The sequence below is a fragment of the Moschus berezovskii genome, chromosome 27 (assembly GCF_049115385.1).
Source record: "Moschus berezovskii isolate FMDL1 chromosome 27, NW_MosBer_1.0, whole genome shotgun sequence".
Classification (NCBI taxonomy): Eukaryota; Metazoa; Chordata; class Mammalia; order Artiodactyla; family Moschidae; genus Moschus; species Moschus berezovskii.
In genome coordinates this window covers 21,103,393-21,130,577 of record NC_142486.1, presented here as the reverse complement: position 1 = coordinate 21,130,577, position 27,185 = coordinate 21,103,393, and the positions used below count along the sequence as shown (strand labels likewise).

Here is a 27,185-nt window from a genome sequence, read left to right as displayed (position 1 = left end):
TTGGACCCTGACACCAAACCACCTGGGTTTGAATACCAGCTGGGCTTTCCTGGTGGCTCAGATGGTAAAGAACTCGCCTGCAATGCAGGAGACCCAGGTTCGATCCCTGGGTTGGGACAATCCCCTGGAGAAGGGAATGGCTACCCACTCCAGTATTTTTGCCTGGAGAATCTCATGGACAGAGGAGCCTGGTGGGCTACATACCGTCCATGGGGTTGCAGAGAGTCGGACAGCAACTAATACTTTCAACTTTTCTGTTTGGGAGCATACTACTTAGCTTCTCTGGGTCTCCGTTTTCTCATCTGGAAAATCGGGATAGTGAAATGACCTCATAAGGCTATCATGGGGAGTAAGTGAGTTTACATAGATAAAGTGCTTAGAACAGTACTTAGCACGTGCTAAGAATTATAGGAGCAATTTAAAGATTAACTTTTTATTGTGGAGTAGTTTTAGATTTATAGAAAAGTTTCAGAGAGTACACGGAGTTCCCTGGTACTGCTCACCCAGTTTCCCCTATCCTTAACATCTTAAGTCACCGTGTAATCTACCAAAAGTAAGAAACCAACATGGTGACATCACTGTTAAACAAACCGAACAAACACTTTATTCGGATTTGTCGGTTCTTCCTGATGATCCTTTCCTGCTCAGGCTTCCATCCAAGAGACCACATTGCTGTTGGTTGTCCTGTCTCCTTCACCCCCTCTGACTGTGACACTTTCTCAGATTTCCTTGGTCTGGATGACCCTGACAGTTTCGGGGTGCTGGTTTTATAGCAAGCCATTGATCTGGGTTTATACAGATAAGATGGATTTGGGAGAAGAAGACCACAGAGGTGGAGGGCTTCCTCATCACATCCTATCAGGGGGTACATGTTAGCCACTCAGTGCCACCCGTAATGTTGACCTTCCTCCCTTGGTTAAAGTGGGGGGTGTTGGGTTTCTCCGGCCGTGCTCTGTATCATGAGCTCTAAGTTCAGCCTGTACTCTGCAGGGTGGGGTGGGGTAGCAGATGGGGAGAGAGATTAAACTCCACTTCTCCTGGAGAGGGGAACAGACACTATTCGGAATTCTTCTGTACAGAATGTCTTCTCCTTTTGTTTATTTATTCAATCATTTATTTATGCTAGTATGGACTCTTGTATATTTGGGTTGTAATCCAATACCACACTATTTATTTTATTACTCAAAATTTTCCAGTGTTGGCCACTGAGAGCGCCTTCATTTGGCTCCTGTGTCCCTTTGACGAGTCCTCATCCATTTATTTATTGTTTTAGTACATCCTTACTTTCTGGCACTAAAAGATGCCCCAGTCCTAGAATCAGCCATTTCTCTGAGAAGCTGCAGTCCTTTTATTGGAGAATGGGATTTAGAAACCAAGCTCTAGGAACACATGGCTTCCCTGATAGCGCAGTTGGTAAAGAATCCGCCTGCAATGCAGGAGACCCCGGTTCCATTCCTGGGTCAGGAAGATCCCCTGGAGAAGGGATCGGTTACCCACTCCAGTATCCTTGGGCTGCCTTGGTGGCTCAACTGGTAAAGACCGCCCGCAATGGGGGAGACCTCGGTTCGATTCCTGGGTTGGGAAGATCCCCTGGAGAAGGGATAGGCTACCCACTCCAGTATCCTGGCCTGGAGAATTCCATGGACTGTATAGTCCATGGGGTCACAAAGAGTCGGACACTACTGAGCGGCTTTCACTTTCGCTTTTTCAGGTCTGTTGTTGTTTCTTCAAGGGTTGGCCCGCTGGTTTCTCCCTTCCCCAAACCCTGCTGCCCAGTACCCCTGTTGTATGGCTCCCAGCTAGGACGCTCCGTCTCCCAGTCTTTGCGGGAAGCTTGCTGGCCTTTGTCTCTACGCCTCATCTCTGTTCCAGGGAAGGTTTTGTGGGGGAAACGCCTAGCTCTGGAGCCAGAGTCGGCCAGTGCTGGGAGCAGCCTCTCCAGGTAAAGAACATTTATCAACAAGCAAATAGTTGGCAAGCCTCAGAGTGCAACCTGGGACAGGAGGGGATCTGGCCGCGCCCAGAGCCACCTCCCGCTCCTGGGCGGTAGGTGTCCGCGGCAGCTCCTTGGGAACATCGCGTGCCCACGTCCCAGGGGCGGGGTCTCTCCTTCCAGAGCCGGCGCCCGGCTGCAACTGGTTTTCCCCGCTCAGTTCCTCCCTTGTGGCTGCAGCCCAGATCCCACCCGGGAGAGAGACTCCACGGTGCCCGCCCAGAGCGGCTTCTTCCCTCTGGGCCTTTGGTGTCCTCCCCACCCTCACCCCCACCCCCAGCCTGGGGTGCCCTTCGTCCACCCCGCACCTGCAAAGCTCGGCTGCCTCTTACTCATCCTTCAAGTCTCAGCTCAGGCCTCATCTCCTCCAGGAACCCTCCTCTGATCCACTCCCCAACCCCACGTCCATTCTTCCAGGCTTATCTCTGTTGCTCCTCTTATCACATATTATAATTTATCCAACAAATATTTACTGAGTGTCTGTCTACCGAGTGCCAGGCTCTGAGGATCGGGGATGAATTTGTTCAGTAGTTCAGTGTGCTCAGCTTCCAACCCTCACCTTAGTCCTTTTGGGTGGGTGCTGTTGTTACCCCGGTGTTACGGGGGGAGAAACAAGGCCCAGAGAGGTGAAATGACTTCCCCTAAACTCACCAGCGAGTAACTAGCAGAGCCAGAATTCAAATTCAGGCAGGCTGGCTCCCAAGCCTGAGCCCTTAGCTTTTAGGTTCTTTCTCCCTCCAGACAGACAGCTGTCTTCCCTGGGATTATTTTCTAAAGCAAGAGGCCGCTGATAAGCAATTAAGTCAAGAAGATGCATGCCAGCATGGGAATGTTGTTGTTGTTGTTGAGTTGCTAAGTTGTGTCCGATTCTTTGCGACCCCATGAACTGTAGCCTGCCAGACTCCTCTGTCCATGAGATTTCCCAGGCAAGAATACTGGAGTGGGTTGCCATTTCCTTCTCCAGGGGATCTTCCCGACCCACATCTCCTGCATTGGCAGGTGGATTCTTTACCACTGAGCCACCAGGGAAATAAGCAGGTGGAAATGGTCAAGTGACTGGAGGTGACTTTGCATAGGGAGGTCAGGGGACGTCTCCGGGCAGGTGAAACCTGAAGGAGGAGGAGAAACCAGACACTTGAAGATCTGCTCAGAGAATATTCCAGGCACAAGGAGCAGTGGGCCTTGAATTGGAAGACAACATGGAGTGTCTCTGGAGTATAATGAACAAGGGGGAGGAAGCCAAGTGGGGCATTTGCATTTTATTCTGAGAGCAGCAAGGAGCTTCTGGAAGGTTCTAACAGGGGCTGATTCACAGTTTTTAGTTTTTTTTTTTTTTGATGTGGACTATTTTTAAAGTTTTTATTGAATTTGTTACAGTATTGCTTATTTTGGCTGCAAGGCATGTGGGATCTTAGCTCTTCAACCAGGGATAGAACCCACACCCCTTCCACTGGAAGGCAGAGTCCTGACCACTGAACCACAGGGAAGCCCATGATTCACAGTTTAAACGGTTGCCCTGACCACTGTGCAAGATGAAGATTGTAAGAGAGCAAGAGTGGAGGCAGAGGCTCCTGCAGGAATCGGAGTGGGGGGAGCTGGCGGCCCTGGACCAGGGTAGGAGTCTTAGAGGTGGAGGAGGCGGGCAGGAAAGAGAATTGCCATGACCCCACTCTGTAGTCTCCCCCTTGCCATGAGCTTCAAGGGTAGGACTGTCTTGCTGGCCTCCGTGTCCCAAGCCCAGTGGGTGACTCAGTAAGTGTTGGGTGAGAAATGCAGTTTGTCTTTCACGGTGGAGGACACCTCAGCTCAGAGGCTGAGGAAGCTTCTCACGTGTATGTCAGGCAGTCAGCTTCTGGATCAGATTTCACCACCTGCCCTGGACCCACCTGATTTGGCTGGTGCAGAGGGTGAGACCAAAGAGGAAATGGCTCCCTAATCCTAACATGGGGACAAATACCTGCTGACCTCACGGGGTTATTGAGAGAATTAAAGGAAAGAACATCCACAGAAATCTTCAGCATGGCCTGGGGAAATTTGCTCAGTAAATGCTTTGGAACAGAAAGCTTAGAAAGTGTAGCATTTCAGGTATGTTTCTGCAGTATCTGATGCAGTGAGCCCCATTCCCTCCTGTTTTTAACAAAATAACAGAAAACCATCTAAAAACATCCGAAGACATTTTAAATGCTAGTTCCATTAAAAAAAAAAATTATTTATGTAGCTCCATGGGTCTTAGTTGTGGCATTCAGGGTCTTAGATCTTTGTTGCTGCATGTGGGATCCTTAGTCTCGGGATGCAGGGTCTCTTCTTTGTGCCATGCAAACTCTTAGTTGCATCATGTGGGATCTAGTTCCTTGACCAGGATTTGAACCCAGTGTCCCCTGCATTGGGAGTGTGGCGTCTTAACCACTGGACCACAAGGGAAGTCCCCTTAAATGCTGTTTCCTATGGAGACTTGGAATTGGGCTTCCCAGGTGGTGCGAGTGGTAAAGAACCCACCTGCCAATGCAGGAGACTTAAGAGATGTGGGTTCCATCCCAGTCCCTGGGTTGGGAAGATCCCCTGGAGAAGGGAATAGCAACCCACTCCAGTATTCTTGCCTGGACAATTCCAAGGACAGAGGAGCCTGGCAGGCTGCAGTCCATGGGGTGGCACAGAGTCGAACACAACCAAAGTGACTTGACACACATGGGGACTTGAGAACACACACACAGGACAGGGTGTGAGGGACTCACATGGACCCACCACCCAGATCCAGTAAGTGTGATTCTCATCCTATCGTTAAAGCGGATCCAAGACATCATATCCTCTCATCTACATAGTGTGTAGAATGTACCTTCAAAGAGAAAGACTTTTGACAGAAGCACAATACCGTTTTGCCACCTTAAAAAAGAAACGATTGGTGATTGCTCATTACCGTCAACTATCCAGTGGTGTTCAGTCTCGTCAATGTCAGGCTTTTTTGTTTGCTTGTTTGAATGAGGATCCAATTAAAGTCCACAGGTTGGGAATAGAACCAAGTCTTTGAAGCTGCTTTCAGTCTGAAGGTTACCTCCCTTTCCCTGTCTCATAATTTATTTGTTGAAAACACTGGGTTATTTATAGACTTTTTACGGTATATTTGAACTTGTTCCTCTGTCTCCAGTATTTGCTGTAAATGGTGGAGATGATGTTCGATCCTGTTCACAGCTGGGTGTTGTGATTGTTGTTTTGTTTGTTGGCAAGGCCACTTCCTGGGCAGCCTGTGTTCCATCGGGACACACAGCATTGCTCACCACTGGTGCACGTTGCCCCAAACCCCCAAAATCAGGGGAACAAAATGATGACCCTCTAATTGTATCACTCGCTCTTCAGTTACTAGCTTGATGAAACCAGAACTTAACAGCTTTTTTACGACAAAAAAAGTCAGTTGAAGGACGCCATAGATTAAGAAAGATTTAAAAGGCATATCAACCAATCACATGTCAATGTCGTTTGAATTCTAATTTAAACCAATAAATTGTAAAACCAAAATTGATCTCTATGAGACAATATAAATTGAATGTATAAGAATATTAAGGAATTTTTATCAGTTATGTTTAACCTGGTAATAGTGGTGCTTTAGCAGTTCTTATGGGGACTCCCCTGGTGGTCCAGTGGTTAAGCATCCATCTTCCAATGCTGGGGCTGTGGGTTCTCTAGAGGGGAACTAAGATCTCAACTAGACAGCCTGTGCACCATAATTAGAGAAGCCTGAACCAAAAAAAAAAATCAGTCTTACTTATAGACATATAGAGATGTTTACAAATAAAATTCTAATATCTGAGATTACCTTCAATAGGGGTAAGCAGAGATGAAACAGCTGCTCATGTTATCTGTATTAATTTCTTGTGGCTGCTGCAATGAATGACCATAAACTGGATGGTTTAAAGCAACAGAAATGTATTCTTTCACAGAGGAAGCTTGAAGTCAGAAATCAAGGTGTTAGCAGGACCAGGTCCCTCCCAGGTCTCCAGGGGACAATCCTTTCCTACCGCTTCTAGCATATGGGGGTGCGGGGGTGCGCTCCAGTGCCCCTTGACTTCTGTCTCTGTACCTTTCAGTCTCCGCCTCTGTCTTCATGTGACCTTCTCCTCTGTGTCTCCCCTTCTGACTCTTTAAGGACACTTGTGGGTGGATTTAGGGCCCACGTGATAAAACCAGTTAATCTCACCTCAAAATCCTTAACTGTGCCTATGAAGATCCCTTCTCCAAATAAGGTCACATTCACAGGTCCCTGGCATTAGGATGTGGACATCTCTTTTCAGGGGTCACCGTTTAACTGACCACATGGCTTACAAGACCCTGTAGATGAGACAGCTGAAAACATCAAAGAAGCTTTCTTTTTCGGGTCTCAAAATAAGTAAATAAATAAATAACCCTCAGGGCAGATGTTTTTGACAAAACTTTTGTTTCACTTTCATGTATGTATATATCTTATGTATGTGTATGTTTGTAGGATTGTGATGTAAAGTGTATTTTTAGATCAAAAAAGTTTGCAGACCATTGTAGTTAAATTACACTGGCAAATAAAAGCACAAATTAACCTCAAAAAAAAAAAAACAAAAAAGAAACTTCTTTTTCATACTTCATGACTAAGCCAGAGAGCTTGGCTCCTACCCCAGAGAAAGACTCCCTCCACCCCCTCTTTCCCAAGAGAGTCTGGGAATCTCCTCTCTGGTGGGTGCATGGCTGCAGGGGAATGGACAGAATGACCTGTCGCTCACCTCTCTGTTCCTGAGCCTCTCTGAGCAGTTATCTACCAGCTGCCCCCTGCCACGAACCCGGGGGTGGCAGTGGGGGCGGCATCGGCTGGGATGGGGATGGGCCCTGGCCTCCAGCTGACGCTGTTTCTTTCAGGAACTTCACACCCATCTTCCACCCTGATTATGGCAACTGTTACATCTTCAACTGGGGCATGACGGAGAAGGCCCTCCCTTCAGCCAACCCCGGAACTGAGTTTGGTAAGTCTGTCCTGGAGCCAGAGCCATGAGGTTTTAAATCCTATCACGTGAGGATGAAAGACCAAATTCCCTTCAGCCGGGTGGCACAGTGGTAAAGAATCCACCTGCCCAGTGCAGGAGATGTAGGAGGCTTGCGGGTTCAATCCCTGGGTTGGGAAGATCCCCTGGAGTAGGAAATGGCAACCCACTTTGGTATTCTTGCCTGGAGGATCCCATGGACAGAGGAGCCAGTCCATGGGGTCGCAAAGAGTCAGACACAATTGAGTGATCACCAAGCACACACACCATCAGCTGTTGAGGGACAGGACCGAGTTTAGCCAGAGGCTGGCATGCAGAGGAGCAGCGTCTACTGGGTACCCCAGGGCAGGGCCAGGTGCCTTCTCAGCCATCCCCCAACCCAATGTGCAAAAACCCCTGGGTAGTGAGTGACTGGTGCACCCCTTCTGCTGATGAGCAAAGCGAGGAAGCAGTGGCTGAGAGCACAGGCTTCAGTGACCAGGTGGAATCCCGGCCCCACCATTTACCCCCGGGTGATGCTGAACCGAGACTTAACTTCTTAATGCTCTCGTTCCCCCATTTTGCACAGAGCAGAGCGCATGGTACAGACCCCATCACGTCATCCTGGCCTAAGGCAGGTAGACCTCTGAGCACAGAGCAAGTGGCCTTGCCTCTGAGCCTGGCCAGCAGCAAACTCCCACTAAATGCAGATGTTCTGAGAAGTTTTAAGTAGCTTTCCCATGATCACACAGTTAGCCTGGGGCGGAGCCCTTACTCTCAGCCTCGTTTCTATGCAGTTTGTGAGAGACAGAGAGAAGGTGAAGTAGTCAGCAGAAGTGAGGAAGAGGGAAGTAGTTGATGGCAGAAGCTGCTCGTCTTGGGAGCAGCTGCGGGACTCAGCGTGTGTGCCAGGCCTTCCTCCCCACCCTTAGGTTCTGAGCTCCCCAGCCATCAAAAGGCAGGTGTCATTCTGCAACTGTCAGAGCTGCTGGTCTAAAGAGGTGTGGGTGGGCTGCCAACACTTCACCCACCCCTGAGCCCCTGAGGACACTGGGCCTCACAGAGATGCCAGCTAGCTCACTCTGTAGTGATGACTGATGATTAAGATCAAGGCTGCCTGTAGAAGTCCAGCAACTTCCACTTCCTCACTGAGTGACCTGTGACACGGTCCCTTACTCTCTTTGGGCCTCAGTTTCCTCATCTGTAAAATGGGGACAATAATTGTACCTATCTCACAGGCCTCTTATAAGCCTCAGTGAGATCATGTAAATAAAGCCCTGAGCCCAGCACTCAGCATGCAGCAAATGCTCAATAAATGCTAGATTTCTTGTCCTGCGCAGTCCTTTCTTCTTCTTGCATGTGTCCTCAGTCGTGTCCAGCTCTTTGTGACCCCATGGATTGTAGCCTGCCAGGCTCCCCTGTCCATGGAAACTTCCAGGTAAGAATACTGGAGTGGGTTGCCTTTTCCTTCACCTGGGGATCTTCCCAACGCAGGGATCAAACCCACGTCTCTTGCATCTCCTGCATTGGCAGACGGGTTCTTTTCCTCTGGCACCACCTGGGAAGCACCCCCTGCCATGATTCATAAAATACTGGGTCTGGTCTCCACCTTCAAGAAGAGAGCAGTGGAGTGGGGGAGGAAGACAGATAATAAAAGAAAAATTTCAAAAGTGAGACAGGTACTTGGAAGGCGAGTTCCAGGACAAGGAGAGAGTATGACAGAGGTCCTGAATCCCAGTCTAGATAGCCAGGGAAGGCTTCTGGAGGAAGTGGTACTTGGCCTGAGCCCGGAAGGAAGAGCAGGAGTTTCTAGGTGCAAGGTGAGGCTGGAGACAGCATTCCAAAGAGAAGACAGCATAATGAAAGCCCAGCAGTCAGAAGGAGCATGGCAGCTGAGGAGGTGAGCAGAGAGAATGAGGACCCTGGAGACGAGAGGGGAGGCACCTGGGCTGCAGCCTTAGTCTCCCTGCCATGTGGAAGAGGCCGTGGAGTGGGGATGGGGCAGGCAGAGCCCAGAGCGGATTCCGTGCTGGCTCAGACTAGGAAGGGGGCCTCAGAGAAGGCAAGAAGTCCGGGTTTTCGTAAAGTGGAGCCAGCTTCCTGCGTAGACCCTGGCCTTCCCTTGGCTGGCGGGGGCTGGGACCAGTGGGCGGTGGGTCTGCCCTCAGCCTTGGGGAGCCAGCTCAGGCTGCCCTCCGCCCCATCTTCCCCTCAGGCCTAAAGCTGATCCTGGACATGGGCCAGGAAGACTACGTGCCCTTCCTCACATCCACGGCCGGCGCCCGGCTGATGCTTCACGAGCAGAGGTCGTACCCCTTCATCAAGGAAGAGGGCATCTACGCCATGGCGGGGATGGAGACATCCATCGGGGTGCTCGTGGTACGCCCGCAGCCCGTCTGCCCAGCACCCACCTCCCGGGGCCTGAGAGGAGGAGCTCCGGGCATCCCCAAGCCTGGACCTCCCCACCATTCACTCCTACCTCACCCTCTGCCTGGAACCCCAGCAGGCCCCACACTCGGGGGAAGATGAGTGCTCCCCACCCCTGGCACCTGCTGGGGCATCAGCCCTCCAGCCCCTCTGAGCATCCCCTAGGCCCACTTGCCAGATGGGAGGGGGGAACAGAGGGGGCTTCCTCGGGGTGACCAGGGGTCCCCACAAAGAACCTCTCACACAGGACAAGCTGCAGCGCAAGGGCGAGCCCTACAGCCAGTGCACCAAGAACGGCTCTGACGTCCCCATCCAGAACCTCTACAGCAACTACAACACGACCTACTCCATCCAGGTGGGACAACGGTGGCCTGAGGCTTCTGGGAAAGCCGGTCCCAGCAAGTCTGGCTCTGCTGGATCTTTGGGACCACAGCATTCCCTGGAGGCTAGGGAACCAGTCTAGTCCTGGTTCTTACCAGGGCCCAGGGCTGGCCACTTTTTGTCCTTGCTTGGCAGGTGTGGCCTTGGGGTCTTGCTCTGGGGTTTCCCAAAAAGAACTCTTGTGTGTATTAAGGGTTTACAATGTTTAAGCCATCATTTGATCCTTTCAGTACCCATATGAGGCAATATAATATTCTAACAATAATTATTAATTATTGTTAGTATATATTAATATCATTTTCCTTTCAGTAGCCATATGAGGCAATAATATTCTAACAATAATTATTAATTATTGTTAGTATATATTAATATGCTATTAACATTTATTGTATATGCTATTATACTGTACCATTATTATTATAATATACTAATAACAGCAGGCTTATCACGTGCTAGGTGGGCACTGTTCCATGTGCTTTACATATATTTTTTTTACATATATATTATATTTATATAAAATAATTTAATCCTCATAACAATACCATGATGTAGACGCTATTATTAAGAATGAGAAAATTGGAATTTATAGACCCTAGTCCAAATGCCTCATCAGTGTTCATAAAGTCCCTCTTTGTATCTGGCCTTAATCCCCTTTGCTGCAGCTGGGGCTTACTTACCTCTTATCCTGATCTCCAAGGTCAGCCACGAGGCTTGGCCTCAGACCTGGCCCCAGAGGAGAGGACAGGCTGACTCTGCAAAGGTGACCAAAGTGACTGCTCACAGTGATCCTTTCTCTCCCAGTCCAGCCTGCCTTGTGGATGAGGGCACCGAGGATGGCTCACGGGCAGCCCAGTGCCTGGCTCCGCGTCTGAGAGCCCCGAGCAGGGTGTGGTTTTCCCTTTCGTCTTAGTCATGGGAATCCACCGTCCCCCCTGCGCACTCTGTCCACCTGACCCCATGCACCGCTCACTCTGACCCTCCTGTCTGGGGGGGCTTCTGCCTGCGATGGAGAACTTGAGGAGTCTTCAAGCCTCTGGAGGGACAGATGGACAGACAAGGCAGCACAGAGGGGTGGAGAGCACAGAGAAGGAGGCCACAAAGGCATCAGGCCCCAGCCCGGGAGACCCCATTCCAGAGAAACCCCAGATCTCGTTTTGTCCAGTCTGGATCACCAGTCTGGACAGAGACCTTGGCAAAGCCCCAGGCCCTGGTCGGGCGCTCTGCCTGCCAGCCCTGGCCCCGCCCTTGCCCACCCTGGAGAGGGCTCCTACCTTCCAGGTGAGACAGTGAGGTCTGGGTGAATGTCGGACACTTGGCCCAGAGCTCCCTGCTGACCCACTGCCCCCGATCTTGCCCCAGACCCCCTCCTGCAGGCTGTGCCATTTCATCTGCCACCCACCCCCGCCCACTCCCTGCTTCCTCCCGTGAGGAGCCTGCAGGTTCACAGGGGAGAACGGAGCACCGGATGCAATGGCCTGGGAAGCAGCAGGCAGGAGAGTGGGGGAGAGGATGCGAGCTCCTTGGCAAGGGTGGGAGCGGGAAGCCCTCCAGAGGTGGACTTGGGAAGCCCAGCAGGAGAGCTGTGACGAGCGGCTGCTTCCATTCTCCAAGTGCCCAACGGCATGTGGACCTCCCCTCCTTAGACACAGGAGCAACAGGAGTAAACTGAGGCTCGGAGGGGAGGGCTGGCCCTGGGATACATGGCTTGTTTCTGAGTGGACTGAAACCAGGTCGGACCTGAAAACCCAGAAATTATAGATTCATCTAGCCTAGAGGGGCCTGGTCCACTCCCACCACTTCCCTCACCCCCAACCAGGGGACATTCTGAAGAAGGTCACTTCCTCTCCATTGCACTGAGCACTCGGATCACCCTTCTCACCTTCTCTGAGTGTTTCCCTACAGGATGAAGGAGCACAGAGTGAGCTTGCCTGCTTTCCCTTCTGGGTCCTTCCATGTCAATGGCTTGGAAGGCTGCTGGCTGCCTTGTAACAAGAGCTATCTAAGAGTTAGCTGTTTTTTGTTGTCGAGGGGAGACGGTGGACACATTTGGGATCTTAGTTCTCTGACTAGGGATCGAGCCTACGCCCCCTGCCGTGGAATCATGGAGTCCTAACCACTGGCCGGCCAGGGAAGTCCCCGGGAGATAGCTTTCGGGTTGGAACAAGCCTCCCCTGCCCGTGTCATCTGTGGGACCAGCCTCAGAGAGCTGGGTTCTGGCTTGAGTCCTTCTGTGGGGACAGAAACAGGGAAGGACTGCCACCTCCCACCTCGGGGGGTAGTGGGGAGGAAGCTTAGCCGCCTCAGCACCCTTCTCCACGGGAGGGGCACCTCCTCGGCTCCCCCAGTCCCCAGGCCTGGGCATCGAGCCCCCTGGGCCCCGTCCCCTTGGGGATGAGGTGGGGACATCACCTTCAAGTCTGCGTTCTCTCTGCCCCTTCCCACCCCCTAGGCTTGTATTCGCTCCTGCTTCCAGGAGCACATGATTCGGGAATGTGGTTGTGGCCACTACCTGTACCCGCTGCCCCGGAAGAGGAAATACTGCAGCAACCAGGAGTTCCCGGACTGGGGTGAGCGGGGAGCCCCCGGGACCGGCCGCCAGCCTGCTGGGCCTCTGCCCACAAAGGCTGTGACCGCACACGGAGGGTGGGGGCTCCACGAGCCCTCACCGGCCATGGCCCCTCTCGCCCTGGCTGCTCCCACCCCTAGCTCCCCGATGCCTTTAAATGTACGTGTGAAACGTGTAAGTTCGAGAGAGAGTTTGTCCTTGAGACCTGAAGTCACCGGAAGAGGAGCCCCTACTGGGCTCATACTGAGCCAGGGTCATCCAAACACCGATGGATGTTGTCAGTGGCAGAGGGAGTCCTACCACATCTTAAAACTAACAACATGTGTGGACAGGAGGGGAGAACTTTATCCCTTCCAATACCCATCCCTCCCCACGTGACCCGCTGGCCCTAGCCCCGCCCCCTGCCAGGCTCAGGGGTGACAGGTAGAGGGAAAGCTGCTCTGATCCTCCTGAGCTGGGGCTGGGGTGCTGGGGAGGGGGTCCCTCTGACCAGATTGGGGCCAAATGGCTGGAGAGGGGGCACCTAGGGTGGGTGATTTTCCATGACAAGGGGAGTTTGGATCAAGACAACGCTCCCCACTCAAGCTAACCACAGGCCTTAGGTGGCTCAGGGCCAGGAGATCAGAGGGCGGCCAGAGGCTCAAAGCAGAAAACCTAGCTCAAAATCTCTCCCCCCCACCCCCTCCTACCCAGCCCATTGCTACTCGGCCCTGCGCATCAGCATGGCGCAGAGGGAGACCTGCATCTACGCCTGTAAGGAGTCCTGCAAGTGAGTCCACCCGAGACGGGATGGGCGGGGGTGGGAGTGGAGGGCAGGGTGGGCAGGGACAGTGATGATGGGCTGCCGTCTCTCTTCCAGCGACACTCAGTACAAGATGACCATTTCCATGGCCGTCTGGCCTTCCGAGGCCTCTGAGGTGAGTCATTGGAGCAGCCAAGCTCCTGGCCGCCCAGCTTCAGATGGGAGGCAGGTGTGGCCGGAGGTCTGCAGGCTGTTGGAAACCTTAGAGGGGAATTCCTCCCACCTTCCACTCCCTCCCTGCCTCCTTCCACCCATGTCCCTCAAGGACTGTGCTGGGGACACAGCAGTGAATGGGACAGACCGTCCTTTGCCCTTTCAGAGCTTACTTTCCAGCTGCAGAGACAGACGATATACAGAAATAAGATTGTTTCCAAGGGCTGTGTAGGGAGTAAACCGGATGCTGAAAGGGTTACTGGGGGAAAGCACTTTAGACAGGGTGGGCAGGGAAGACCGCCCCCTCCCCAACTCTCTAAAAAAGTATATTTAAGACTGGAGGATGGGGCTGAGCCAGCCTGGGCAGGTCTGGGGAGGACCTGGGCGGAGGGACCAGCAAGTGTGAGGGCCTGTGGTGGGAAGGGACTGAAGCAGGGAGGCCGGGCCTCTGGGGGAGAGCCTGGAGACCCAGTGCCCTTCCCCTCTCTCCCTGGGCACACACAGTCCCCAGGGCAGTGGGCTGCCTCCCACAGGTAGCAGGGCCCATGCCTGGGAGTGGGTGCTGTAGGCACCATTGTTCTCAGCTGCCTTTTTGGGTTCCAGGACTGGATTTTCCACGTCTTGTCTCAGGAGCGGGACCAAAGCAGCAATATCACCTTGAGCAGGTGAGCTCAGAGTCTGGACCGGCCAGGGAGGGCAGGAAAGAGGAGAAACCAGAGCCTTGGGGGAGGGACTTGGACACAGGGCAGCTGCTCAGATACCTTCTCACACTGATCAGATCCAGAAGCAAGCCTAGAGGATGAAGTACTGGGAGTGAGAGGCCAGCCAGGGGGGCTCAGAGCCTACCGTTTCCTAAAGGACAACCTGGCCATTCGTCCATCCACCCCTCCGGTCCTTTCATCCTTGAACCCGTCCACCCATCTAGCCATCATCCATCCTTCCAGTCGTCTCCCCATCCATCACACATCCATCCATCCATTCACCTCCATCATCCATCCTTCCAGTCTTCCACTCATCCATCCACCCATCCAACCTCCATCCATTCACGCATCTTTCCATCCATTCAACACAAGCAGGCATTGAGCACAAGAATGACTGGAGCTTTCATTCTATCAGGAGCTTCGAGGACAGAAATACATGAACAGGGCTTTGGTGGTGGGAGTCTGCACAGTACCCTTTCTCAGGGAGCCCAGCAGAGAAGGAGGCCCCTTCTTCCTGAGAGATAAGGGAGGTCTGTATAGGGAGGTGACCCTTGAGCTCATCCCCTAAGGAGGAGTAGTAACTGTTTAGACAAATAGGAAGAGGCACTGATGTCCCAGCAGAAGGCTGGAGGTATGAGAGAGCAGCCTATCTGAGGACCATCAGGTGTAAGGGGAAAGCCCTCTTGGCCACACTTCCCTGCCCCGGGTCCCCTGACAGCAGGCCAAGGCCTAGGACTCTATGTCAAGTCTACTGTACTGGGAGTGGGCGAGGGGAGCCCAGAGCCGATCCTTAGGATTGTCTTGGCCTCCAGGTCCTTTGGAGAACTGGTTCAGAAAGGGGGTGCACGGAATGGGTGCTGGGCAGAGGTGCCTTTTGTGGCCCCAAGGCCTACAGGGGCCCTTCTTGGTTCTTGTTTGGACTCTTCACTTCTGGGAGTGGGCACATGGGAAGCTTGAGCCAGAGGAGGGTACCTTTCCTGTGGGTTTGTGTGTGTGTGTGTCTTGGGGAGAGGGCATCAGTTCCCTTTACTGCCTCCTGCAGGAAGGGGATTGTCAAGCTCAATATCTACTTCCAAGAATTCAACTATCGCACCATTGAAGAGTCAGCAGCCAATAACGTGAGTCTGGCGGCTCCTGACACCTCGACCCTGCCTGCTGCCCTTCCACCCTGCAGCTTGAGGGTGGGGAGAATCCAGAGCCCAGCAGAGGAATTGGGAAGGTCCCTTGTTGTTTGCATCACTGACACGATGGACAGGAGTTTGAGTGAACTCCGGGAGTTGGTGATGGACAGGAAGGTCTGGTGTGCCGTGGTTCATGGGGTCATGAAGAGTTGGACACGACTGAGCGACTGAACTGAACTTGTTTATGGGTTTCCATGGTGGCTCAGATGGTAAAGCGTCTGCCTGCAATGCGGGAGACCTGGGTTTGATCCCTGGGTCTGGAAGAGCCCCTGGAGAAGGAACTGGCAACCCACTCCAATATTCTTGCCTGGAAAATCCCATGGACAGAGGAGCCTGGCAGGCTACGGTCAATGGGATCTCACAGAGTCGGACACGACTGAGAGATTAACCCTTACTTACTTGTTGTTTAGTTGCTCAGTCGTGTTCAACATTTTTGTAACCCAGTGGACTGGGACGCAATACTGGCAGGCAGATTCTTTACTGCTGAGCCACCAGGGAAGCAGGAAGGTCCCATAGGCACTCCCAGATTACTTCCCTGGACTGAGATGATCACCTCTTCTCCCTTTCTGGCCACCAACTCACCTCACAGGAAGCCATGAGGTTGGGCTTGAGGCAGAGATCTGTGGCCCCACCTCCCCACCCCGGCCAGGCCCTCACCCCCCTGCTCCCCGCAGATTGTCTGGCTGCTCTCGAACCTGGGCGGACAGTTCGGCTTCTGGATGGGGGGCTCAGTGCTCTGCCTCATCGAGTTCGGGGAGATCATCATCGACTTCGTGTGGATCACTATCATCAAGCTGGTGGCCCTTGCCAAGAGCGTGCGTCAGAAGCGGGCCCTGGCTCGCTATGACGGCCCGCCGCCCACCGTGGCGGAGCTGGTGGAGGCCCACACCAACTTTGGCTTCCAGCCGGACCCAGCCACACCCGGCCCTGACGCGGGGGCCTACCCCCATGAGCAGAACCCGCCCATCCCGGGCACCCCACCCCCCAACTACGACTCCCTGCGCCTGCAGCCGCTGGACGTCATCGAGTCTGACAGCAATGGGGATGCTATCTAGAGCCTGCCCTGCCCCTCCCAGCGGGCCAAGAATTCGGACCTGAGCAGCTGAGACATCGCCCAAGGCCAGAGTCCAGGTCCCTCTACAGAGAGGCCGACAGCTCTTGGCCAGCCCCAGGCTGAGGGCTCAGAGGGATCACAGTGCTGGTATGGATACGGGAACTGTGTTCCCGCCCACACCCCCAACCTGACCCGACCCTTGGCCTGGGATCTGAGACCCAAAGCACCATCCCCTGGAGGCAGGTCACTGCCCTCCCAGTGCCCGTCACCATCTGCCCCAGAGTTGAAGGCAGGCAGGCATGCTGTGCCCTCTGACCCCAGAAGGAGTCTTCTTTTCCTCCTCCCTCGGCTGACCTGGTGAATGTGTTGAGTGAGGGAGAGTTGGTGGAAAGCAGGCATCAGGGTCCTGCCGGGTGGCACATGTTTTGTTCTGGAAAATAAAAGTAGAAAACATAGAACCTAGTTTTTTTCCTTGTCCAGCTGAGCATCCAGAGAGCCCTGATGCATCTCTTGGGGGTAGAAGGGCATCAGTGCTGACTTAAGAGCACAGACATGGCCAAGGAGAGGCCCAAGCTGGTGATTAAGTTTCCTTCAAGTTGTCCCTGAAACAGTGACTTTATGCCTTTTTCAATGTTGTCCAACTTATTTCTTTGGGTTTCCAGAACTGAGAGGGCGAGGGAAGGAGGTAAGGTGGGATAAATTCTTAAAACTGGCTTAAGCACAAGCATCTCCAGCAGCTCAAATGATGTCTGTTCTCTTTGCCTTCCCAGGCAGGCTCACCTTACATTATAGCAGCAAAGGGCCATTTGCAACTGCAAACTCACATCTCCAGCTTAGCAAACCCAGCTAGGAGAGAGCATCTCTTTCTCAATTGTTTCAGCAAGCTCCCAGGCTGGTTCTCATCGGTCACTGAGTGGGTCACATGCCTGCCTCTGAACCAATCACTGTGCCCCGTTGGTAAGCTGCTGGGATTGATTAGCCCCTGCCCATACCTAAGGCCCCTTGGCCCCTCTGCAGAACCACATGGTCTGAGGGTGGTGGGGACATGGTTCCTAGGGGCGCCAGATAAAATATAGGCTACCAAGTAAAACTGGAACATTTTTTTAAAAAAATATCTATTTACTTTTGGCTGCCTGGATCTTTGTTGCTGCACGCAGGCTTGCTTTAGTTTTGGCAAGCAGGGGCTACTCCTCATTATGGCGCACGGGCTTCTCATTGCAGTGGCTTCTCTTGTTGTGGAGCATGGGCTCTAGGGCGAGCAGGCTTCAGCAGTTGTGGCTCAAGGGCTCCAGAGCAAAGGCAGTGTAGTTGTGGTTCACTAGCTTAGTTGCCGTGTGGTGTGTGGGATCTTCCCGGACCAGGGATCAAACTGCTGTCCCTAAATTACAAGCAGATTCTTAACCAATGAACCAACAGGGAAGCCCAAAACTGGAAATTCAGATAGGCAAATTAATCTTTTAGTAGACATCCATGTAATATTGACAGCATATTGTACTAATACAATCAAGAAAACAAACCAGTCAATCCTAAAGGAAGTCAACCCTGAGTACTTATTGGAAGGACTAGTGCTGAAGCTGAAGCTCCACTATCTTGGCCATCTGATGCAAACAGATGACTCCTTGGAAAAGACCCTGATTCTGGGAAAGATTGAAGGCAAAAGGAGAAGGTGGCAGAGGATGAGATGGTTGGATAGCATCACCAACTCACTGGACATGAACTTGAGGAAACTCTGGGAGATAGTGAGGGACAGGGAGGCCTAGCGCGCTGAAATCCAGGGGGTTGCAAAGAGTCGGACGTGTCTTAGCAGCTGAACAATAACAACATTATACTAATAAATCATTGTTTTTCTAAAATTCAAATTTAACTGAGCTCCCTGTGTTTTTAATTGCTAAATAAGGCAACCCATAGCCTGGTGGGCTACAGCCCATTGGATCGCAAAAGAGTCAGACATGACTTAGCGACTAAACAACATGGCGATACTGTAGGCCTCCCAAAGAGGAATCAGGAGCCGTTATCAACGAAGAATGGGGTCTGGCAGCTGCAGACAGTTGACCACTGCAGGGCCCTGCCGTCACCTGCCAGCCCTGGTGGTGAATGAGTGCTGGCTTCAGAGCCTGGGACCAGGGCATCTCAGCCCTGCTGGTCTAGAACACCTGAGTCCTTGGCCTGAAAGGCAAACAAGTTGTGCTCCCTTTAAGTGCCCACAATGGCACCTGTGGAGGAAGGCGGTGCCACTCCAGTCAAAGGCAGCATTGCTAGGGACTGAGTGGGGCGGGTCTGGGGGAAGCCAGGTTTCCTAGCTCAGAGCCAGACCGAGTCTGCAGGCTGGAGTCAACAATTCTTGGTAATTATCACACTTACTACCATGACTAGGACTTTTATTATTAGCAGTGGTAGCTGTTACCACATTCACTATTATTTGTGTTGTCTTTAAACAATGACTGTATTGTATCAACCACTTACCACATGCCAGGCACCAGGCCAAGTGTATACTTTGTAAGTCTTATTTCATTGAATTCTCATAACCACTGAGAAATATGATCATCCCATTTTATAAATAAATAAATTGAGGCTTGGAGAGGAAAGGTACTAGACTAGATTGCTGTTACCCTAAGTGACAAGGGCAAGACTCCAGCCTCATCCTCTTGCTGCTGTAAGAATACCAGTGATCATTAGAATAGCAGTTCCTCAGAGGAGCCCAGGGCTTTCATATTTATTATCTCATCTGAGGCTATGGGGCAGAGAAATGATTATTATCTAACTCCTTTTTCCCGCCTTTTGGTCACAAGTTAATTTGAACTTGAGCTAAAAAGGGAATTCATTGGTTCTTGTAATTAAAGTCCAGGGATTTCAGACAAGGCTGTATCCAGGAGTTTAACCTCAATCTAGTGATTTCTCCAGCTACTGGCTTTATTACCTTCTGTGTTGACATCTGTTTTACATTGTTTCTCTCCATGAGCTTTTCTTTCCCTTTTAGTCCCAGACTCCATTCCCTCAGCTCAGCAACACAATAAGAAGAAAACTTTTCCTAGCAAAAATTCTGAGAATGAGGCTCATTTGGATTAGCCTGGGCCACATGCTAATCCTGAACCAATCACTGCGACTGAGGATGGGAGATGCTACCTGGCCTCCCCAGGCGGCGGTCTATGGCAGATAGCCCATTACAGACTCCTGTGAAAGGTTTTGCTCAGAGACATGTGGAAGGAGTGGGAGGCACTTCCAGCCCCCAGAGCTGCTTGTAGAAAAGGACCAGGCTGTTGCGGACATCAGTTGCTATCCTCTCCTGGGGAGTACTAAGGGCTGGAGTAAAGATGGATGATGGCCCCACCTCTGAAAGCAGGCTCTGAGTCAGGCAGATGGGCATTACTCTCCCCTCTGGATCTAGAAGGGAGAAGGGCAATCCTATTCTAGCCCTTCAGAGCTTGAAAAATTAGTCTAGCAGTTCCAAAATTGCCCAGGAATGGCATTCTGTAATTCCTACCACTATCCCCAGTGGGCAGGTAAATTACAGATGCTGGAGGACTATGAAATTAGCATCTATTATACACCTACCACGGAGAAGGCAATGGCAAGCCACTCCAGTACTCTTGCCTAGAAAATCCCATGGATGGAGGAGCCTGTTGGGCTGCAGTCCGTGGGGTCACTAAGGATCGGACATGACTGAGCGACTGCACTTTTACACATTGGAGAAGGAAATGGCAACCCACTCCAGTGTTCTTGCCTGGAGAATCCCAGGGATGGGGGAACCTGGTGGGCTTCCGTCTATGGGGTCACACAGAGTCGGACACGACTGAAGTGACTTAGCAGCAGCATACACCTACCATGTGCTGTTAGCGTTAGTCTCTCAGTCATGTCTCTTTGGGAACCCATGGACTACAGCCCGCTAGGCTCCTCTGTCCATGAAATTCTCTAGGCAAGAATTCTGGAGTGGGTTGCCATTTCCTTCTCCAGGGGATCTTCCCCACCTAGGCACCCAACCCCGGTCTCCCACATTGCAGGCAAATTCTTTACTTCTGAGCCAACAGGGAAGCTCTTCATCTCATCTCAAGCACTCTTCAAATAACCCTAAGAGTTAGGTACCATTATGACCCTTGTTTTCCAGATTTGGAAACAAGGCTCAGAGAGGTGAATGACTTTCCCAAGGTCATGCAACTGGATGGTGGCAAAGCTGGAACCAAGCCCGAGCCTGCCTTAGTGGTGCTCACCGACACTGGCAGAGGTCACTGCAAAGAGGTTTCCACTTCAAAGCAGCACTTTCCACCTTCCAGGTCTCCAGCTCCCACTTCGAGGGAGGAGCCAGGCTTGATCCCTGCCGTGGATGTCTGTGATCTACCACGTGAGGAACCAAAATATTTTTCTTGGTGCAGGTTTGCAGCTAATGCACTTTTAGGGCCAGCCAAACTGTTTCCAAAGATATGGGGAACAGAAGGTGTGGGAATTCCCCGGGAGACAGACCCAGAGGGAGACACGGCCCTGGCAGCCGGTGGGGCTGTTTCAGAGGCTGAGGTCACAGCAGTGCCCCTCCCAGGGGGCTGGCACGGACAGGCTGAGCTGGGTGGGATTAGGTGGAGCCAGCTCCTCTGGGCTCCCAGCCCTGCACATGGCCGCTGTGACTCTGGGCAAGTCCCTTAGATCTCTCCAAGCCACAGTTCCTCTGTGTGTGAAATATTCCCAGGCTCCGTGTTCCAGGAATGTGAGGCAATGGGTAGGAGACAAGGAAAGCCCACCCAGGCTCAGAACATGGTGCAGTTCAATGCAAAAGGAGCCTGTGAGGGACTCGGCTGCTGCCCTTCTCCCAGTTTGTTCAGGCGGCAAGAAATCCTGCATGGTCTAAGCCGGGGTTTCTCTACCAGAGGTGGTTTTGCCTCCTGGACCATGTCTGGAGACACTGTTGGTTGTCACAACTTGGGCATCCAGTGGATGGAGGCCAGTGATGCTACTCAACATCCCACAGTGCACAGGACGCCCCACGACAGAGCTGTCCAGCCTGGCAGACGTCAGTCCTGCTCCTGTGCTCCCAGCCTTGCTTGCAGCTGGGGAGACGCCTGGCGACCCAACATGGCCATGAGGCTTGGGAGGAAGTCACGGTGGGGCTCTGGGAAGGCCTTTGCATCCCCAGTGGAAGGGATGGAACTGTTGCTCGGCCACCCCCTCTCTGCCTCCTTCCTCTCTGAACGCGGATGCTCTACCTAGTTGTGGGAGGAGGAGGCACCAGGCCCATAGGGGAACATCAAGATCACAGAGAGGCTGGTTCTGACTCGGTCCAGCCGCTAAATCAGTGCCCGTAGCCACCACCATTTGACTCTTTGTTACTAGCAAAAATCAATTCTTATTTAAGTCACTCAAATTACATTATTCTGTTACTTATAGCCAACTAAAATCTTAACAGATACAGAAGATATTGACAAAGGCTTCCTGGTGGCTCAGTGGTAACAAATCTGCCTTCCAGTGCAGAAGACTCGAGTTCAATCCCTGAGCCAGGAAGATCCCACATGCCACAAGGCAACTAAGCCTGCAAGTCACAACTACTGAGCCTGTGCTCGAAAACCCGGCAACCACCACTACTGAACCTACATGCAGCAACTACTAAAGCCCCGCGCTCCAGAGCCTGTGCTGTGCAACAAGAGAAGCCACCGCAGTGAGAAGCCTGAGCACTGCAACGAAGAGTAGCCCCCATTTGCTGCAAACTGTAGAAAAGCCCACGTGCAGCAACAGGGCTTTTCAGTCAAAAATTAATTAAAAAAAAAAGAAAAAGAAACCTAACAGAATGTACATCACCTGGCGGGTTTTTTAAAAAAGGCAAAGTCCTTACCATGGCTTGCAGGACTTGCCATGATCTGCACCTCTTTCCTCTCTGACCTTATCTCCAGTTTCCCACTTCCACTGCTGACCATGGACATGCCCAGGGCCTGGTCCGCCTTTGCCCTCAGCCTGAGCACTCCTCCAGAACTTACCACCATGCACAACCCTCATCCTTTAGGTTCTGGGGTTGCCCATCCAGCTATTCCCAGGCCACTGCCACCTGACGCCCTCTGGGCCCCCAGCACTAACATCTTGGATGATCTTAGCTGGAAAGGAAAGTAAAAGTGTTAGTCGCTCAGTCGTGTCCGACTCTTTGCGACCCCATGGTCTGTAGTCCACCAGGCTCCTCTGTCCATGTAATTCTCCAGGTAAGAATACAGGAGTGGATTGCCATGCCCCTCTCCAGAGAATCTTCCCAACCCAGGGATCAAACCTGGGTCTCCCACATTGCAGGCAGATTCTTTACCACTGAGCCACCAAGGAAGCCAGCCCTTACCTGCCAATTCTCTCTCCCTCCCTGCTTCGGCCTCCTTCCAGGCCGAATCCCCAGTGTGGATAGCACAGCACGTGGGAAGCACCCAAATATTCACTGAGTAAAAATGTAAAGAAAATGGCCTTCTTTCATTTCACAGTATTTATTAATTGCACTTTCAAGACAGAATCATTTTTAAAAATTATCTGAAAATTCCTAATAAATAATTTACCTCTAATTTACAGGCATTTTTTGATTATACAAATGAACCAAGTCCTTTTGAAACAAGTTCTGACCAATGCCAGGTGGATTTTTAGAGCAAGACCATTCTGGAGAGTTCTGTGGCCCCAACACTCTTGTCAGCGGGAGCATGGGGGTCAGTAGTCCACACTCCGCATGGCAGCCACCGTGCTGGCGAGGCGACGGGGCAGGCCTTTGCTGACCTGTCTGTAGTCCTCAGGCTTGGCCTTCAAGAGCATCACGATGTTCTGGAGGGTGCGGGATGGCTGCAGGCCCAGGGCGTCCATCACGTTGATCAGGTAGTCTGTGGGGTGGGAGCAGACGGACACAAACCAACAGACTCAGCACCAAGCGGATGAGCCCCAAGGGCCTCCCCGTAGTAAGAAACAAGACGTCCCCCCAACCCCCCCGATGCTGGCTGCCAGGTCTGCTCTCAGCCCACGGGCCTTCACTCTGAGGGTGTTTTATAGGACGGTCAAATATGACTGTGAGCTCGGCCCAGGCCGAGGTCTAGGAATTCTAAATAAATGAAGGAGTTGCCAAGGTCGCCATCCCACACTCATCTCTGCAGCCCGATCAGCCAACCTCAGCTGTAGCTCTACACTGAGAACTCCAGGGTTCCCGGCCTTGCTCCCCAGTGGCCCCCACTGACCACATGGAAAACCCAAGAGGTCAGGAGACACAGGGTTCATCTAAGCAGCTCCTAAAGAACCCCCAGCAGAGCCCCTACAGGGAGCATGAGGATGGTGCTGGGGGCAATCCCTGGTATAATGTGGTTCCCACACCTTCCAGATATAACCCCTTGGGGTACAAGTGAGGACAGATTCCTGACCCCACCCCCAGGCCCAGTCGATGAGAGTGTCCAAGAGAGGGGTGGGAGGGGCCTGTCCTTCTGAAAAGCAGCACTCCCCATCCTAACTGGCAGTCGAGCTCAGGCAGCACAGGCAGAGTGGAGGAGAAAACGGGGCTTCCAAGGTCGGGGTGACCTCGCGTGTCTCCACTTCCACCTGTGGAGGCAGCCAGTACCCTCAGGCAGCATCGCTCAGGGGATGACGAGGGACAAGGACCATGAACACGCCCCATGTGATGCAGGTGGTCAGTAACTGGGCGTTCTTTCCCTTCCTCCTTCCTGGGCAGTGCGGCCAGCCCTCCCCAGCTCATCCCTCTCTTCCTGCTCCCAGGGGCTGGGAGGCACATCACCCAGCAAGTTCCTCCCTACTTTCTGATCACCGCCTGCGTCAATCTCTCTTCCCTGACTAGGCTGGAGCTCCAGCACGGCTCAATCTCCCCTGTGTCTTCTTTCCGAGACCCGGCTCAGGGCACAGCCCGTAGACGGTGCCTGCTCTGTCCTGGATGCCTGACCCCACGTCCCCCTCAGACAAGCCACTTCCCAGGAAGGGTGCCACCAACCGGTCAGGCACCTGCCTCCGGCCCATGTGCATCCATAAAACTGTGGGCTCCCCTCGACTGCAGGCCAGGACCTGCAAAGTGGCAGCCCACCATCCACCACAACATCTTCTGTCCAGACAGCAAGAGAGCTTTTGTTTCAAAGTTTAACTTTGTGTCTTTAAGGTGTCCATGTGCTGCCACAGACCTCACCGCTCCCCTATTGTGTTACCACCGGGCAGCTTCCTGGGCCCTAAGCCCACACTCATTCCCTCATGGTGGAAGCTCAGTGAGTACAGGAACTGTCCAGACCACTCTTGTTCTATCCCATCTCCTAGCACGATGGCTGCTATGCAACAGATGCTCAGTCACTGCTGATGAGTGAACAGGTGGATCTGGACAGGAGCGCAACAGTGGGGGAAGACGACATGCAGACAAGTGAACTCTCGGGGCCGCCCCCAAATCTCGCTCGCTAGTTCTGCTGGCTCTCCCCTCAGTGCTCCCGCCGGTACTAACAGGAACCACCGGTGAACATGGGAACCTCTTCATCTCTTCTCTGAACACGTGCCCCGTGAGATGAGAGCTGGCCGCTGCTCTGTAACTGCTGAGAGCTGAACACGAATGAGCCAGGTTCGAGGCCTGGCCCCGTCGCTCACTGCCCTGTGACCTGGAGGAAAGCATCTCACTTCTATTTCTGCTTCGGCAAAACCAGAGGCTGGCATGGCCCTGTGCTCACTCGGGTCAAAGCCCTGGCTGGGTCCCCAGGCTGCTACTCTTCAAGGCTCCCATCACCGCCTCCCTTGACCGCTCCAAGAGCTGCCTCCAGCGAAAGAGCCGGCAAGTCACTGGAATGATACCAAGAGGCTGGGGAGATGCTCCGACCGCCTGCCTGCAGCACCCCAACCTCAGAGCACCTCCCACCGGGTGGCATCACCTCCAGGGACATGCGCCAGCGGGAGGAGATGGGCACACACCCCTTGACCTGAGAATCAGGCAGGTACTCGGGTGGAGACTGCAGGGCGACCCTGACGAGGTGGCCTCGTGACGCAAGTGCTCTGTGCCCCCGTTTCCTTATCAGAGCGCTGAAGGCAGGAGTGTTGACCTCACAGGGGAGTTTTGAAGATTGCATAAGACAATGGGCGCAAGAGCTTGGCTCAGCACCTGCATGCCTGCCCGTAGTGAGCGCTTAATCAACGTTGCTTTGGATGATGATTATATGGATGAGCAGAAGGCAAGGCAGGGCAGGGCAGCATCACACCAGTCTGCCTCACCCATCCCACCCTGTCTTGCCAAGGCGCCCCTGAACGGCTCTCGGCCCTGGCAGCTATGAGAATCCCTGGGGACATCCAGCAAACTACTGGTGTCCAGGCTTCCACACAGACCTGTCACGTCAGAACCTCTGGGGGCGGGGACTGGAGAATCCACATTTTTAACAAAGCTTCCTAGACCAACCCCGAGGTGAAGCTGACAGGAGACCTGGGACAACCTTCCTGAAGAGCTGGCCCTCCCCCGCCCGCCGTGGGGACCCACCGATGTCGGTGGCCAGCTGCTTGGTGGAGTGTGGGGTTAGCTCGGGGATCTGCAGGATGGCATCACAGTAGGTCTGCATCGTGGCTCTGGCAATGGAGCCCAGCCAATTGTCGGCCATGTTGTCCAGCTCGGGCAGCTCGTCCCCTGGAGAGGGAAAGACAGTCGTCACCAAAGAAACAGCCTGGTCAGGAAAAACTGCCCACTGACAGTTTGCACAGGTTTCCCTGGTGGCTCAGACGGTCCGCAGGCAATGCAGGACATCCAGGTTTGATCCCAGGGTCGGGAAGATCCCCTGGAGAAGGAAATGGTAACCCACGCTAGTATTCTTGCCTGGAGAATCCCATGGACAGAGGAGCCTGTTGCGTGGCAGTCCACGGGGTTGCAAAGAGTCAGACACGACTGAGTGACTAACACGTTCACTTTCACCAGCTTATACGGGGCTGTTCTGGGTGACCAGGGCCATGATAGGTGCCGCATGTATACACAAAGCTACGGTCTCGGTGGGCAACAAGGGAAACAGAAGACAATTACATCTTAGGTCAAGTGGTACTGAGTATAATGAGGATTCAGAATAGAAAACAGTCAGGAGGTGGGACAGCCTTAGCGGTCTCAAAGTCTGGGGGCCGATGCAGCCACACAGGCCAGGAGGAGTTCTGCGCCTGCCCATCAGATGACCCGCCCAGAGCCTGACTAGCAGACCAGGAGCTGACCTCCCTGTCTGTAATCCAGGTCAGAGGGAATGGGGGAGCCTCCAAGGGCCCAGCACTCACACCAGGGCAGCGCTTGCCTCCTCTGCCCAGAATCACGACTCCACGGCAGCTCTAGCTGCCTCCAAAGATCTCCCAATTCCCTGTCGCCAAAACAGGGAGGAAGAGGACCGCGACACGGGGAGCCTGCAACCTCCCTGCTCTAGCCCCCGGGGCGGGCGACCCTTGGACACCTCACTTCACAGTTCCTGAAGTTCAGTTTCCTCACTGGAACGATTTTTAAATCTCCCTCCTACTTATCATGTATCTAAGCCTGTAGCCCATCAGGCTCCTCTGTCTGTGGAATTCTCCAGGCAAGAATACGGGAGTGGATAGCCATTCCCTTCTTCAGGGGATCTTCCCGACCCAGGGATCGAACCCAGGTTTCCCGCACTTACCGTCTGAGCCACCAGGGAAGCCCATATCTAAGCCAAAAAGTTCCTATTGGCTGCTTTACCATCTGCTTCATAAAACTTTCACCGTTAAAATAATGGAAAAGAATATGAAAAAGAATTTATATATATATGTTTAACTGAATTAGTTTGCTCTACATGAGAAGCTAACACAACACTGTAAATCAGCTGTACTTCAATAAAATCTTTAAAAAAGAAAAAAATATGAGGACTGGAATGCTAGTTCACTGGGTAATTCTTTCCAATTTTTTGTATGCTTGAAAATTTTCATAATAACATATTGAATGAAAGATTAAAAACAAAAAATTACCCAGATCAGCTTCTTTTTTGGTTATGATTTCAACCATTGTTACAATGTTACT

At 52.6% G+C, this 27,185-nt stretch overlaps 2 protein-coding genes across 4 annotated transcripts in view; one reads left to right on the top strand and one right to left on the bottom strand.

Moving 5' to 3' along the window:
- Positions 1-16,684, top strand: part of SCNN1B (sodium channel epithelial 1 subunit beta) — a 71,066-nt gene extending 54,382 nt beyond the window's left edge. For all 3 annotated transcript variants that reach the window (XM_055409673.2, XM_088832937.1, XM_055409671.2), the window contains 9 exons: positions 6,869-6,972; positions 9,185-9,348; positions 9,644-9,751; positions 12,227-12,344; positions 13,037-13,112; positions 13,203-13,260; positions 13,902-13,963; positions 15,042-15,117; positions 15,855-16,684. In XM_055409673.2, the coding sequence (XP_055265648.2) occupies positions 6,869-6,972; positions 9,185-9,348; positions 9,644-9,751; positions 12,227-12,344; positions 13,037-13,112; positions 13,203-13,260; positions 13,902-13,963; positions 15,042-15,117; positions 15,855-16,235 (1,147 nt within the window). In that variant the 3' untranslated portion in view covers positions 16,236-16,684. The remainder of the gene's footprint in view (positions 1-6,868; positions 6,973-9,184; positions 9,349-9,643; positions 9,752-12,226; positions 12,345-13,036; positions 13,113-13,202; positions 13,261-13,901; positions 13,964-15,041; positions 15,118-15,854) is intronic.
- A 5,968-nt stretch (positions 16,685-22,652) lies between these two features.
- The window catches only part of COG7 (component of oligomeric golgi complex 7), an 89,376-nt gene continuing 84,843 nt past the window's right edge, over positions 22,653-27,185 (bottom strand). The window contains exons 16-17 of the mRNA XM_055409677.2: positions 25,665-25,808; positions 22,653-23,052 (exon numbers count right to left, since the gene is read on the bottom strand). Of these exons, the coding sequence (XP_055265652.2) occupies positions 22,886-23,052; positions 25,665-25,808 (311 nt within the window). The 3' untranslated portion in view covers positions 22,653-22,885. The remainder of the gene's footprint in view (positions 23,053-25,664; positions 25,809-27,185) is intronic.